Source organism: Haliotis cracherodii, unplaced genomic scaffold (assembly GCF_022045235.1).
Source record: "Haliotis cracherodii isolate W230 unplaced genomic scaffold, xgHalCrac1.p SCAF_9, whole genome shotgun sequence".
NCBI lineage: Eukaryota > Metazoa > Mollusca > Gastropoda > Lepetellida > Haliotidae > Haliotis > Haliotis cracherodii.
Window position 1 is genome coordinate 19,937,466 of NW_027266343.1, and position 16,522 is coordinate 19,953,987.

At 39.2% G+C, this 16,522-nt stretch overlaps 1 protein-coding gene and 1 long non-coding RNA gene across 3 annotated transcripts; both read left to right on the forward strand.

Moving 5' to 3' along the window:
- The first annotated feature begins 997 nt into the window (after nt 1–997).
- On the forward strand, nt 998–11,920 carry LOC139452772 (galactocerebrosidase-like). Of its 2 annotated transcripts, XM_071234384.1 has the most exons (18): nt 998–1,195; nt 1,625–1,693; nt 1,851–1,914; nt 2,654–2,742; nt 3,128–3,292; nt 3,539–3,577; nt 3,934–4,076; nt 4,400–4,517; nt 5,042–5,079; nt 5,260–5,384; nt 5,696–5,835; nt 6,509–6,601; nt 6,696–6,782; nt 7,466–7,607; nt 8,203–8,374; nt 9,037–9,206; nt 11,051–11,127; nt 11,707–11,920. In XM_071234384.1, exons 1-18 carry the CDS (start codon nt 1,040–1,042, stop codon nt 11,869–11,871), a joined length of 2,052 nt encoding a protein of 683 aa, XP_071090485.1. In that variant the 5' UTR covers nt 998–1,039; the 3' UTR covers nt 11,872–11,920. The 2 variants fall into 2 exon arrangements, with proteins under 2 accessions (XP_071090485.1, XP_071090486.1); XM_071234385.1 differs by lacking the exon at nt 1,625–1,693.
- Nucleotides 11,921–12,029: 109 nt separating this feature from the next.
- On the forward strand, nt 12,030–15,750 carry LOC139452780 (uncharacterized). The gene is made up of 3 exons (XR_011652382.1): nt 12,030–12,103; nt 15,264–15,342; nt 15,564–15,750. It is a non-coding gene; the product is annotated as an uncharacterized lncRNA (long non-coding RNA).
- The last annotated feature ends 772 nt before the right edge of the window (nt 15,751–16,522 follow it).

Genomic DNA, 16,522 nt, shown 5'->3' on the forward strand with positions numbered 1-16,522 from the left:
TTACAAACATTCTAATTCATACAGATATGTCTTGTTTTGATTAGATTTGTTAATACTTTGTTAAATAATTATTTAAGATGATTCAAGCACCATTAGTAGCAATGGTACTTATTCTGATAAAGATGACATGATATGTTACAATTATGCTCACCTTTAGCAAAGAGGAAATACAAAGTGCTCTAGATTGATTTTAGGCATTTTTGAACCAGAAACTCGACTAGGTTTGATCAATAAACTATATGGAAATAAATACACCAAACACTACAGATTGACATTGTCACACATTAAGAAGGAAATTGCACAAGGCGATATTTTTGTGCAGGCAAATAATGATTGATAAGATTCTCAACTCAAAATATTGTATGTGTGACATCGTCTGGATGCCAGACAACTTAAGTCTTGTCGAAAAAGTCGGGACTTACATGGTCCACATTATTCTGTCGTAGTTCACGCGCATTCTTGGAATGTTTTTCTCCAAACAATGATAGAAGCACCAGCTGTTATACGTTTATCACACCACATTGTACAATGCGCACAGACAACAGGTAAATTCGACCTCATATTTTATCAAGCATGTTTTTAATGAGTTGTAAAAAATTGGTTTCTCCACTTGTCCAGCAACAACTGCACACTGTAAGTGATGTTCTACCATTATGTCCTACTTTTACATATGCACTTCTAACCTATTAATTTGGCTGATTACATATCTAAATACTAGTATATCTACAAGCTGAAGAACAGCAATATTTTGTTTTGTGATTGTCGTTTTGCGCTGTAGTGAGCAATATTTCAGCTGTACAACAATGGTTTGTGAATATTCGATACAGGGCCAGGCCAACCAGTGATTGAAAGCAAGTCCTATTACATAATGTCACAACACATATTGTGCTTTAGAGGAAAGGCCACAACTATTGACGTAGCAGCTGTTAATGTCTCGTGGCATTAGATAAGACTATGATAACGAAATATAAGACGTTATAAGACCATGTACCCCGACAAACATAATCATACATGTAGGTGTTTGTGTACATGCTCAGAAATGTTCAAGCTTCGTTTTACCGTATACATTTTATTACCAGCCCTCCTGAGTTTAGTACAATTGAAATCGGGTTGCTCGTTTGAGATGTATAGTTTTGACGACACCCCTGGCCTGGGTCGTGTCTTTGATGGGATAGGAGCCATAAGCGGAGGTGGGGTAAGGTGCTGTTTCTGATAGTCTACACAGCCTATATACCGGTAACAATATATTCTAGATATTTGGAATTTTCCCACAAACAATATGATCGATAGTAATTATACATTCATTAGGTTTCATAGCGTTAGGACTTGAGGCGTGTGTGGTCATTATGAGTGACCTGCTTGTCACCATTATCCTTCGACGTGGATTGTTACTCATACAATCAATCACCGGTTTGTACGGCACACACATGATTAATTATTAGCCATTTGTATTCCATGTGGTTGTACAGAGTGCAGCGTAAATCTACATTCAATGACAAAACCAAAAGTACGTCACTGCCTGAATCTGAATCTCATAAACACTCAACCTTCAATTGGAAACATTCCATAATCTAGCACCACTACTCCACCACTACCATAACCCTCAATGTGTATCTTCTTGCAGGCAACATCAAAACTATTAGTTGGATACCCTGATAAGCAAAGAAATGAGATTCTGGATTACTTGTTCAAGGTAAACGAACCAGAATAATCCTGACATTGCCCTGATCCATGACTAACGAATCGTATTCATGGTACAACAAACGTGAAAATAAATCATTTTTTGTAATACTAACATAGTACCTTCATATTTGAACATTTTTAGCCTTTCATCCGCAAATCTCTTTCAGCCAAACTTCGGAGCTTCGTTTCAAATTATTAAAGTTGAAATCGGGAGTGACACCCAAAGTACAGGTAGGGCACAGTTGATTTTATAAACATATATTTGATGGTGCTAGTGAATATTTGTTCAGTTAGCTTACATGGACTTGAGCTTGCCTGTTATTCCATTTTGCAACACGAAAGTGGCAAAGGACACGAGTATATATCCATGACTTTAGCAGCAGCGGATAATGACATGTATTTATGAAATATGTTCCCACTTTCCCTTTATGAGGAACAATACTCCTAGAGCTGCAGCCTTTAGTGTTTACATTTCACCACTTCTGACATACAACCTAGCATTCTTTTTCTGCCAATAGTTCAAAGAGTGTCATACGACTCTTGCTCATAAGTTGTTTGATCAAGGTAAGAACATTCAAGGCCTAAGTGTAGCTTTCAAAAGGTTTATGGTAGACACGTTAATGACATTTCCAAATTTGACGCATCAGTGACAAAAATGCTGTCAGATGCAGTTGCCGCTTTTGATTGTACCACATGTTCCCGTGTTTTTAAGGTGAACAATTGACTTGCCTTTGCGTGTGTTTGTGACGGGTGCTACTGGTGGGTCAGGATACGCTTACCTTTCCGAGAACACCTGGTATCATCACAATGTGATGCTGATTAATAAAACACATGCATGATGTACAATTGGAATCGTGCAATCGACTCTGCTTTCTTATGAATATGGAAAGGTTTTGTCGTTTTTAAATTGTACGCGAATAAACACATTACAATAACACGTGTTCACATTGCATTCATATATATCTTTAAGATGGGACCGAGTCCGCCCACATGAGAACACCGGACGAGGAGAACTATGAGAGAGGGTATGAATGGTGGCTTATGATGGAGGCAAAGAAGGTACTACTCCGGATGTAACGAAGTAGCATATAGCGAGCATGAAGCCTTATCTTATCCGTAATTTAGTAACATATATATTATGCCTCACTGAAAACATTAACATATACACTTACATATATATACTATTATTAGATACATGTACATATTTATCCCAAATCCTTGACATGATAAACGACATATTTAGTCAAACCAAGTATTATTTCATAACATCTGGTAAACCGCATAGATATTATTCAGGTCCTCCAGGACTGGAAATTGAAATTAACTCATTTGATGATCACATCTTCTCTTTTCGGACATGAAATCAGCTGATTCATCCTGGAAATCGAACAATGTTTATTGCTGTGTTGGAAATTAATTATTTTAATTGTTATAATCTCTACAGCGTAATCCAGACATAAAACTATATGGCCTCCCGTGGGGATTCCCTGGCTGGGTTGGAGGAAGCACAGGAAACATTTATGATGACCCTGATCGGACATCTATGTACGTCGTTAAGTGGATAAACGGGGCTAAGGTTCACTACAATCTTACAGTGGATTACGTTGGGGTATGTAAAAAGGAAAAAATACATAGCTAGTAATGCTGTTTTATTAATAATAAATTATTATTTGATCACAACACTCATGTAATAGCAATGAATGGTGTAACCTTAAGTTTAGCGTTGATGTTCTGTATATGTTCGACTGATGCCACTCGCCTGTTGGAGGCGAAATCCGACTCCTGATATAGACATGTATATGCCCCTTTTTCAGGAAGATATGTATTGATCGAAATATATTCTGTTTCGTTCCAGATCTGGAATGAGAGGATGTACAACACAACATATATTAAGGTCAGTATACAGTCTTTGATAAACGTGAAAATCAGGGTAGAGAATAGGTCTTCATCAACCCATGCTTGCCGTCGAGACGACAATGGTTGTCGAAAGAGGCGACTAACGGGATCGGGTGTTCAGGATCCCTGACTTGCTTTGATGTATGTCATCGTATCCCAATTGCGTAGATCGATGATGTCAATCACTGGATTGTTTGGTCCAGACATAGCTTGAATATTGCTGAGTGCGGCGATAATGGCAACCAAACAACCATATAAACTGCAGTCTGTGAGAAGATGCAGTAATAAAATATTACATATTATATAACAAATATTCCTCATTGATGAATGTACATTATTCTTTGTGTTTTTCAGACTTTGAGAAAGAACCTCGATGCAAATGGTTTACAGAGCACAAAGATCATCGCTGCGGATTATGCTAGTTGGTACTCCTGGGAGACACTTACAGAGGAAATACTTGCAGATCCGCAGTTGGCAGCAGCAGTTTATGGCATAGGGTAGATAGAAGTAGACATGCACAACCATCGGGGTACAATGGCACACTAAGACAACCAACGACATCATGAAAACTGATAATCTCCATGTTGGAAAATTCACATGAGAATATTCATACACGTTGGCCTGTGACAGGAGTCGCTATTAAGAATTATTGTTAATTGTAAATAAGTGTTTATGCTAAGTCTCCGTGACACTTTAACAAGGATTGAAAAAAGTTCTGCTAGCATGTAGTTGCAAACAATTACAGAGATGAACCCTACTTTTTGTATTGCAATAACAGGGCTTGATTGTATTGGTCGTGATGCGGAGACATGTTTTGCAGGGTGCACCATGCTGAAACCTATTCCTCCGCTTCTGCCATTGCCACGGGGAAGCCACTATGGGCGTCAGAGGACTACAGTACCTTCAACAACCAGACAGGGGCGGGATGCTGGGCCAGGGTGAGTGACCTTCATCAATGATGAGTTCAATTTCTTTTTCTTAAAACAAACAAACACAAATGTGTATTTATTTTGCTACATAAATTATGAAATTGGCACTAAATATTGAAGTTGAAAGCATAGTATTTTTGTAAGGAAAACTGACCGAGACGACACGAAAACTTTCATGGTGGGATTTTAAACTGAATAACCATTTCTAATTTGTTTCATATTTAGCCACCATCAAACATGGGTGTATACTTTCTTCTGCAAGGCAGACGATTTTTTTAGGAAACACTTGCTGAGATGACAAGAAAACATCCCGGTGATATTTGTCATTTAACTCCTTAATCTCAACAATTATACAGGATGAGTAATCACACTCATAGCGATCAACATTCACATTCTCGCATGTGTATTCTCTTTACTGAATCAGAGTCGAAAGTGTAGCGTTGTGGTTTGATTTTATTTCTGGATGCCGTGTTATTGCTTGAATTGTGCCGAGGGGGAGTAAAAATCACATTCGTGTTTTTTTTCTTTTGCAGACACTTAATCAAAACTATGTAAACGGAAATTTGACAGGGTAAGAACATTTTCGTTGTGAGGCGTATTGTCAGAACTTTCATATCAGTTATTGGCACCATGAAACAGTTTGACAGTCAGCTGCGCTTGAATAATGCAATTATATAAAATAATAATCATATTTGATGTACTGATACTACTGATGGATGCTAATTTCATGTATACCTCTATATGTGGCTAGCTGTATTGCCTGGGCGTTGATAACAAGTTGGTACTTTGACCTTCCCTACTTTGGTCATGGCTTGATGAACGCATTTGAGCCGTGGAGTGGTCATTATGAAGTGTCCAGTCCTATCTGGGCCACAGGTACGTAGCTTGGAGGTATTTGTCTATTTTGGGGGCACAAAGAAATGGTCATGATCGAAGTATATCTTTTTAACGTGAGAACGTTGACATCACACATCTTACACATTCAGTAGAATTCTCTCATTCCCAAGCGTTGACATATTTTAAAGGTTTATATTTGAATTTCATAAAGCTCATATAAAATAAGATGCTATCTGATGCTGTCTTCGTGTTTTCATTTGCTTTTTGTTGATTCATAAATTGACTGTATGAAAATACATTTGACACAATCCATGGGGTTTTATGTAGTTTTAAAACATGATATGTTTTAGCCCACACAACACAGTTTACCCGAGTTGGGTGGAAATATCTGAAGCACGGTTCTGGTGTTGGGAAACTGACTCGGGGAGGAAGCTATGTTTCACTGGTCAGCCCCGATCGCAAAGACTTTACGATCGTTATTGAAACAATGGTAAACATGTCTGATGTTTATCTTCTTCATAACCTGAATGTTTTGTTCGGGATATAATTACAGCCTTTAACAAGTGAGAACGTCCATCAAATTGTCATTAAGATGACACGCAAGTTATTTTACTTCATATGGTACATGTAGTATTTATTCTGCTTGTCCCAATCAAATCTAGAAGGTGGGAAAGGATCAGGCATGGTAGGGACGAGGCCCACTGGAAATGTAAAATGTTGGAGTTTATCGGAAAAGTTCAAATGGCCACGTATGGCTAAAACTGAATGAAAACTGCCAATTTTTAAAACTCTAAGTAAAACTCTAACTATGAGTAAGTCCTCAGACCAAGAGGATTACTTTTCACATAAGAATGTACTGTCTTGATCTCTTAGTTACTTTGGGTCAAAGACTTGATCACGTTCAAATATTAGAAAAATCAGTCACTTAAAACCTCTAAAATCATCATTTATAAATATTTTGGCCTTATCTATCTGTTTGCTAACTTTTGTAACAATTGCTAAAGGATTTGCTCATTTCTTAAAAGAAAAAGAATAATTATAACGTTATAACGTTGCGACCTTCATGTACATTTTTCATGGCCCTTCATGGGCAGTCTATAAGTCTCCGAGAGCAGAGATGACTTTGCAGGCCGCTGTTTACACGAAGACACGTTTTATTTCAGAGTTATGATGGATCATTGTGTTTCCACCCGAATATTAGCAAATGGTACGAAGTTTCGCCTCAGAACATCACCCTCGTTTTCGATGGAAATTTGGTGAGTTTTTGCTCCATGCACATATACGTATTTAAAAAAAACATGTTCATAGCATAGATAACGTTTAGAGATATCAGTTTGGGTTATTTTCTAGGCCGGCATAACGTACATGAACTCGTTCTTCACACAACTGCACACTGCCGGCGAACCAACCATCTTCAAACCATTGGCTCCTATGAAGGTTAGTTTTCTTACTTCAGTCATCTTCGGACAGAAACGAATTGGACATAGAACAATATTTGGCCACTTCCCGTGTTGTAGAAATCAACCTCATCGTTCATTTGGTGGCGAATGTAAAGAAATGAATACCCAACAACCTCCCTTTTGAGTTCTCGTGTAGAAACTGGTGGGCGTCGTAGTTGATTAATGTAAATCGAACATTATGCCTCATGACATATTTTAAGTGTCGAACTATGACAAAGATGCCTTCAATTAAGAGATACTCATTGATGCCATGGTGTAGTATGACCTCTGTATGATGTGCTGTTTGTTACGGTCTATTTAAGTGAGAATAAGAAGTGCTTATCTTGCTTGACCTGGTACATATACTGTCATTGTTCCCCGACGATGTAGTTCGTTATCCTTGCTACCAACCAAAGAGTATCTATTTATTACAGGCGTCCCTGACGGTACTTTTGTTGACTGCGGCGTAAAATGCACTGACCCAGTCAACGTTGTCAAAGACTTATTTGCTCTTTTAATATAACTTGCTCACTGGGAAGGTTTCGTTCATACTTTTGTATATTATTACCGGTATTTACAAACGATTTCCTGTAACTAAAGCATGAGTCTTCTCGTAAATACTTAATAATCACAATGTATAATATAAAAAGGTATCTGGTGTCGAAGTTGTGTTTCTTGAAGGTTGAAAACGACCGTTTAGACCTGTACCTTGGCGTGGATCAGATTCTCACACTGACTACTCTCGGTCACGGCAGGAAGGGACAACACCCGCGTCCACCTCCATCTGAACCTTTCCTACTGCCATACACACAGGACTTCGAAAGTACGATCAGCTAGATTGTAGACCTTTCTCAAATATTTATAATGACTAGTAACATTATGTAGGCAATTGGACGTTTCTTTGCCGTCTACTTCCCATTCTTTCTTTGCGTTCTCTTCATTGAGCCTTATGGCGGCCCATTTCAAGGGTACACTGGATCCGAAAGGTCCTACATGTATGCGAGTCCGAAAAACAGCGGTGCACATGAAAGTATGTTGTAGTTAACGTGGATGATTTTGGCAAAGGAGTACTTTATATTGGGATCAGAACTCATACAATCGACAATTAGCTGCCTTACCCGAATGTTCTACATGTAAGATTGTCCTAAAACCAGCAATTCACCACCAAGGACCGCGTTGCCTGAATGGATGTTGTCTAAATAAGTGGATGATGTCTACAACCTTTATAGCGGGGTCAGAGCTAGTACAATCGACAATTAGTTGCCCTACCCAGCTCATTAAGATTCTAAAGTTCGACTGCCAAACTATAAGCTTGGGAAATTAGCTATGTCAAACCCAGAATCATTCACTAAGTGAATTGAACTTGTATTGTATGTGAAGGAAACCTTCAGTAATTTCTGTTGCATTCTTGTTGGCAGACTACAGTATAAACGAAGAGCCATATCTGTTTGCGCAGCAGATCGGATCATTTGAAGTACACCAAGCAGGGGGAAGCCATGGCCAGGTGATGCGTCAAATGACCCTGAGGATGACCGTCCCTTTTTGTAACCAGACTGCAGCTGGCATAACTATAATCGGAAATACTAATTGGTAATACACACGTGAAACTTTACACATCTCGTGATAGTGACGGCAGAAACATGAAACATTTTTGGTATAGTTTAAAGCGAAACATATGACGTGGCATATGTAATAAAGTATGGATAACTCGATTGGTGGATAACACATCGCATGTATTGTAATTTTTGCCAAACAGATTTGACCTCTCCAACTGAAGCATTCTCAATGATAGGTAAATAAAAGTTACTGAACTTACGAACATCGACATCACGAAGCGTATATTTGGTGAATCGTCTGAGATATAAATTTCGTCAGAATGATAATTCTTCGAAGCATTTGGTGATTGAAACGACGTTTCATATTGCAAGTGACAAACTATTAACAGCATAGAATTTGAATTGTTCTTGAATTACTACGTGTACCATTACATCCATGGTATTATTAAAGAGCTACCCTATTATTAAGCACGTCAAGATAATATATGCATGTATTATTGCTACAGGCATCATAAAAACAACTCAGTTGGTCACACACTATTATCTCTGGTTTTGGGCAGATAGAGTAATGTCCATATGTAATTAGTGTCCGTGTTTAGGATGTACAGATGTGATGATGGAAGGATTTAGAAAGGTGGAACAATGCTTTTTCTGTTCACTCAAAGCTGCACCTTCCTGGATGTACATGTGTTCCAGGACTGACATTTACGGGGAGGCTGATGTGTATAATGAAGGCACGGATGCATCGAAAGGAGTCTTCATTGCTGCCAGGGTCTCCAAGAGAGGGTGTAAGACAAACTCATCCCAAGGCGTGTTTTTCTTTTTCTACCCTGAAGAGAACGCTTATCAACTCGCCCCCACGTTGGGTACGTTCCTCTATTTGGATCATGAAGATGACCATTTACAGATACGGAAAGATGAATGTTTAAGTATTGTATTTTTCTATAGAAAGATCTTTAAAGACAACAAAGGACAGTCAACTATTAATGTATGTTTGTTTGCTATTAAATATATAATATATAACAAAAAAAGCACGGGTAGATCTTTAGTAGTTGCATTGTACCTAATAAAGTCGATATGTTTAATCTAATAACACAGATACAAATATGAAATTTTGGAGCTCTATGGTCAAATGTTGTCGTTGTACAAAGGCAATGAAAACGGTTCATTGTCATGTCACATAAGGCCACAAGGTGGCGCTGAACTCAGTATCTCGTGTGACCGCCCCGGGCAGCAATCACGGCTCTGCATTTCCTCGGCACGGACTGGATAAGTGTACGAATTCTGTCCTGCTTGTAACGCGTTGGAAAGTTTTTGGAGTTGTGGGAGTGTCTGCGTCGAGGTTTTCGATTGGGTTGGGATCTGGAGATCCCGACAGCCAGCGCAAGTCGTTGATGTTGGCATTACGAGGTAGTCTACCGTGACACGAGTTGTGTGCGGTGGAGCGTTGTCCAGTTGAAACAGCTCCCTCTGGCGGTCAATGATTGGGAAGAAGGTGAGGTTGAAGAATTTGATTCATGCAGCGATTTGCTGTCAAATTTCCCTGAGCCACAAACAAGTCATATTTCCTGTGTAGGATATGACCCTCCATACCATCACACTACCGCCACCGAAATTTCGAATTCACGTACACCATGCGAGGGAAAAAGCTCATTTCGACGACGATAAACACGTTGTCTTCCATCTCGCTGGTGAAGAAGAAATCGTGATTCATCGCTAAACCACACTCATCTCCAGTTTCTCAAATTCCAAGGCTGCAAGGCATGGTACCAACGCAAGCGTTGGTGTCGATAGAAATGTTGCAAAACAGGGATAATAACTGGTCTTCTAGGTCGGATTCCAGCCTCGCGAAGACGGTTCCTGACAGCCTGGTCCGATATCCTCCTCGAACCAGGTATGCGTCCTGCGTAGCTGTGGTATTGCGATGACGTAGGTGGAACAGTCAAATGTAGCGATCGTGTACAGGGGTGGTAACTCGTGGTCGGCCGGTTCTCGAACGGTCTGCAGTGGAATTGAACTGTGTGTATCAGTCCCAAAAGCGGCAAATTGTGCTGTGGTGGACGTTGGAGTGGCGTGCAACAGAAGACTGGGATTTCCCTCTTTGGATACGTCCTATGGCGGTGTTCAGATCGGCAGCGCTGAGTCTCGGCATTTTCGAAAATGAAAAATGTTGACAATTTATTTACAAATTATTGGCTTATGCTTTTATAGCCACTACCACGAGTTACGGATGCCATAACTTGCATGTGCATTTTACTTTACTGTTTTCCTCCATGACATTTTTGAACAAGTGTGAAAACAATGCCGTTTAAGACATTGCAAATCGACAATGGCTGCGTTTTGACGCACCGTTTGTCGAATATCAGGCCACCAACATTTTCCAATAACATATATCCAATTTATATTTTATATATTTTGTGTAGTCAGGTTCAATGAACTGCAGACTACCTGTGCGTTTCTTTTTTTGAAGAGAGTATATGCAAGGGTCTTAATTCAAATCACAGTGAGTAGGAATATCTCCCCATTTGACAATTTTCGCGACAAAGTCACAGTTAACCCGCTGTGATCGCTGAGCTGGCTTTATATTAGCAGTTCACTACTGCTGGATAACAATGGCCGTCACAAATGACATGTTGGGTTTGACATCAGGGACATGCCGTAGTATCACATAAACTATCGCCTAAAGTCACTGCATTGACTTTCACCTCAGATCGTGGGAGTATTTTACAAGGCGGATACGTAAGGGGCGTTAACAAGGGATGGAACAACATATCCTTGAATATTCAGGTAAGCATAAGTTAGCACAGCGTCCTTGCTGTAGTTAGTGACCCTGGAAATGTTCAGATAAACATGATAATCTGCCTCAGATTGCCTTTCATTATAATTAGCAATTGGAATAACGCATACATGTTTGTGTTAGGGGTAGCTTGTTTTTTGTAGAACCAGCTGATGTAACGAGTAGGATAGGACATGCCTATCCGTTTCCTGAATAATCATTTTAACTTTCTCCTGGTTCACAAACAATACGACTTTTACATTGATTCACGAAAACCAGGGGCCTTGGCTGTATTTTTACAGTGATATGTGAGTGTAGGTGCTTGAGTCGATGTCATTCGGACTCTAAGGCCACGTCTAATTATATTTTTTTCTCTCCACCAATACACCCTAATGTAATTTCCTTGCTTCCTTGTTTGAATGGTTGGGAAATCGAATTAAAAATAACATAAATTGCGCATTTGCCCAAAAATATTGCCGTTTTTAATACAAGTTTTACATTTGAATCATACCTCACTGTAATTGCCAAGTCTCATGTTATTACTGGAATGTTACCTACTGTGCAGCTGTGTGGTGTTCTACATATTCCAGGGAACAACAGCGGTGGGCAAGGTCAACGATGAAATAGTGTTCACTTACTCTAACCTCCCGTATGAACCGAACCAAGGCTTTGTGGCTGTGGGAACAGGATCACTTGGATACGCAGATTTCGACAATGTGAAAATAATGAGTCCTTCTGGAACATATGTCCCTTGAGCTGTCCGGAGTCGTGCTTCTTGACGTAAAAATATACGGATTCAAATAAACGGTTAACGATTGATAATGTTCTTGCGTGCGTGATTGAGCTCCGTTAAGAGCTGCCATTATAGTATTTCATTGGTGAAGAAGTGGTCCGATGAAGAGTCATATTTGGGAAATTAAGTATGCAGAAGTCAGAAGTCTGGCGCTTCCAGAAACCCAGGACACACCAGGTTCAGCAACCAATGACGTAAGAGGCGTCGGGGGTCAGGCTCACTGACTTAGTTGAAGCATGTTATCGTATCCCAATTGCGTAGATCGATGCTCACGATGTCAATCAGTGGATTGTGTGTCTGGTCTAGACTCGATTATTTACAGACTGCCCTCATATAGTTGCAATATTGCTGCGCGCAGCGTTAAACAACAAACAAACCTGTCTCCAAAATAGTTGTTTTGACCACAATATAGAACTTCGTGAGCGTGTGAAGGCCTTCAATGTCCGAATGTATTCGGTTTACCAATGTTGTTACCAGTTTTTTTTCTAAATAGGACACGATGATGGTGTTTTTGAACATATAAATGCTCATAATTATTTATTGAAACACCGTTTCACTGACAATATCTTGGATGGGCGGACAAGGTCCCTTCGCAATCGTCCTTGAAATAAGCTTAGCGCGTCTTCCATGGGTCATTTTCTCGATCGCCTTCATTTTCCTTGAACTAACCGTTGAAAATCCATCGATGTGAATAGTCCTTACATGGAACCTGGTGCAAAATAGCATAAAAGATCAGTAATACTATCATTGATATGGCATCTGGATAGTTGATTATTTCCTAGCAAATGAAAATAAGTACTATTTGAATTGTAGTTATGTAAGTTCATTCAAAATGACTTACGTGGCATCTCCATCCTTTTTGACATGATCCCGTCGGTAGGGCTGGTGCTTGTAACCAATGGCAGCCAGAAGATTGCGAGCACGGTAGTCTCGAAATCTGAAATTCAGAGATCTATAAAAAATAGTACAAGAATAAGTGCAAGAAAGGTTTTTGAAACTGGCGTTAACTCCCATCGTTCACATCCCTGAATTCAGAAATTTTCATGTGCGTATACGAACGGCGATCGAGGCGCTATTAAATGGGATGCGCTTAAGTTGTAGACATTGCAGACACTGTCAACTCGTAGACACAGTGAAGTCGTAAAAGATAACTGGCAGAACTGTCATAATGCAGCACATATATATTGTCATTTCAGTATTTTAAATACATTTGCCACATAATAATTTAATATTTATACGTAAATGTATCAACAACCAAGCCTATTTGTTTTGTCCACGAGTTCACGGTCTAAAGTTGGGCGTGTTTATGATTTCTCATATGGCCACCGTCTCATCTACTGCCATTTTAGGCAAATGTGCCCCGTGTAAATAACTCGGAATCATTCATCTACGAGTAATGTTGTTTCGCTGGGCCTTTCTCTTATGAAACCAATTACTTCAGACCAATAATAGCCAAATTGCATGCTGATTATTAAATAAACCAATAGAAAAAAATATGGGTCGGCCACTTTCATGATGAATATTTAAGAACAACAACAACATTACAAGTAACAAACCTACTGGTATGCGTGACGCTCGCTTCGGGCAGTACATACGAATGTGACTCTGGTAAGACTCCAGTGATCCTGGGTGTCTGAAAACAGTAAAGGGAGTTTTTGTATATATTTTTCGAGAAGGGCTTTGGATGGGGTGGTGGATGTTCTGAATTTGAAAATGGTATAGTTCATTGTTAATAAGTAGCATGAACCTTATTCGTAAAAATGCTGTCTTTCGTGTTCTGCTGTGGTGAAATTTGTGTCTAAGTGAAATGATAATAATTAAAAATGTATCCAATGAAAACACCTGAAAAGTCTGAAGTAGGGGAAATGTTTTAGAAATCTTGTTGAAGCAACAATCTCGGGTAGGGTGTACATTACTTCACTGTTTTTGTCAAGCCGAGAAGTCGCTCGTCCACTTCATTAATAGGTGCATGGGGACACTGTCCCTCTGTGTGTCCCGCAGCATGCCACTCGTGTACATTGCACACATGCAACAAGACCCGAATCTATGTCTCCTGAAAAAGGAAGAAGACTGTCAAACAATATTGCTTACATTGAATTTTGTTACTGAACCACTCACATTTTGGTAGAACAAGAAAACATCGTTATCATTATTCCACGCCATGGAGCACATTAGAATCTTGTTTGTTCAAAGTGTAGTGAATGCTTTTATGGCAAGCATGGGCTGCTATAAACGAACGCTACTCGTATTTAAGTCCAGCTTGTCGCATTGGAAACGGACGAACAGACAGCACCTATTCCTATCCTATATCACCCTCCCACATCCAAGCAGAGGATAAATAATAGGCAGTCTATGAAACAGAAACAGTCTTAATTGTGTGGTAAATGGCATACACACATCCAAAATAAACAAAATAAACTTCTTTACGTATATTCAGACACTTCACACGTAAATTCATCTTCACAGACAATTGATGACAGTTCTGAGACCCACTTCGGCAATAAACACCTTGGTTTGCAAGCCTCTAAAAAATATCATGTGTGAGAATTATCTGAATATATAAATGGACTGACTTGTCAGCAAGATGATGCACTCAACGTGAAGACAAAGCCAGTTTTGATATTATGACGTTAGGAGTTCAGTTGTGTATGACCCTTTGAACATTTCACAATAAGAATGCATCATCGACACGAGAAGTAAGGAGAACCTTTAGTTGACGAATCGTTATCTGGAAACAAACATGTTTAAGGCGGTGTCAGATATGGATAAATCAATTCCATTTTAAATTATTGCAACTATATTAGACACCCAAAAAAGTTTAAAAAGTACTAAACTCTGAGAATTACGTACTCTATCTCTACTCTAAAACGGGGCAGGGGGTATGGAATTGATGATGGGCTTCAAATGTAACTTAGATGATGCACCTTTAACACGTTTCAGTAGTGTCAATGAATAACTTGATGCGTTTCTCTCGATTTTTTGCAGCATGTCAGATGTCAATTGATGTTCCAAGTTCTGATACTCGTGATGTTCTCCTGAAAATAATTAATATTGTTCACATTTATTTTCATATTGAATTAGGTCTTTGTGTTATACAGTAACAAAGTTTCAATGAACACAATGAAACCTATAGAGGAAAGAATGTAAGTAACATATTGTTATATTTGGGATTACACTTTCTCAGTAAAGTATAACTAATTTGTATTATTCTAGTATTTCTTTGGGCCAATTCTCTCTTAGGATTCACGCCCACAAAGAATTATGTACTATAGATAGGATATTAATTTGCCGGTTTTCAAAGTCTTATTTGGATTATTGAGCATGAACTTTTGCACTTGTTGTGTTGTGTTTCAGTAAGACAGTCCAAATAGGTTGCAGTATCGGTTGATGGCAGGAATGGCATACAGTTTTGGACTATGCAACCAAGATTAAGGTAGTTAAACATATGTGCAAGATTCCTGTAGGAATTTCCGGTCATGAGAATGTCTGATGCCAGTTGGCGAACTCCTGAAAACATTCGCTTTATCTTCGGTTGCGAAGCCCATTAACCACATGAATGTTATTTTACCAACCCAACTGGGGCATATAATTTGCTGGAAAATGATCTTCGTCACAGGGTGGCCGTGTACATTGTCCACTTGCTCCACTTCGCAGGATCTACAACTGGTTCAACAAATTCAACGAATTTCTGGGCAATAAATAGACTCAGGAGTGGTTCTGTTGAGTCTGGCAGGTTGACTTCTCCATCACAGTCCGTCCCTGGCAAGGGCATAGATTAAAGATCCTCCTCGCTATCCGACATACATGTATGATCCACATCTTCACCCACTGTAGCCCTGATATAAAGAAGACATTAAACAGTAAATTTATTTGAATTTCACATGTTGATATGTTATAATCATTAAACAATACTCATAATTAGGGAATTAATGTGGGCCATTCAACGTTAAGCCTTGAGTTATTATCTTTGATATTTTTCCCTTTATCATCTAAAAATAATTGTATAGCGCTATGATAATTTACCCTGTGTCACTTCAATTGGGATCATAGTCATCAGCATCGTCAGTGACGTTAGCATCACCATAGGACCCGTGAAGATACGGCGCATAATTGGTCTTCAGCAATCCATGCTTGCCGTAAAAGGCGTCTATGCTTGTCGTAAGAGGCGACTAACGGGATCGGGTGGTCAGGCTCGCTGACTTGGTTGCTACATGTCATCGTATCTCAATTGCGTGGATCGATGCTCATGATGTTAATCACTGGATTGCCTGGTCCAGGCTCGATTATTTACAGACAGCCGTCATACAGCTGGAATATTGCGGAGTTCTTGTTAAACAACAAACATAAAAAAGCATCACCATAGGTTGCAGTATTATAACTGGAAACAGTGTGCACAGGCCGGTATTTTGCCTTTTATGCCCAATGGAAACTGTTTCGGCAAATAATCCAGACTGGTTGTCTGGCGTTGACACAGTACATTAATTAATATATTAATCGTTGATAATGTTATTGAACGTTGTGTATAAATTAAGCAATTTGATAAAACGGCAGCTTATTCACACGCATAATGCACTGTAGAAACGGCACAGTGTCACTCTTAAGTATTAACAAGG

Excerpts from the sequence above, each read along its gene's own strand:
- LOC139452772 (XM_071234384.1), top strand. The coding sequence starts at position 1,040 with ATGTTCAAGCTTCGTTTTACCGTATACATTTTATTACCAGCCCTCCTG. Across the intron at positions 1,694-1,850 it reads TTCTGGATTACTTGTTCAAG|CCAAACTTCGGAGCTTCGTT; the intron begins GTAAACGAACCA and ends AATCTCTTTCAG. Across the intron at positions 5,836-6,508 it reads CGATCGTTATTGAAACAATG|AGTTATGATGGATCATTGTG; the intron begins GTAAACATGTCT and ends GTTTTATTTCAG.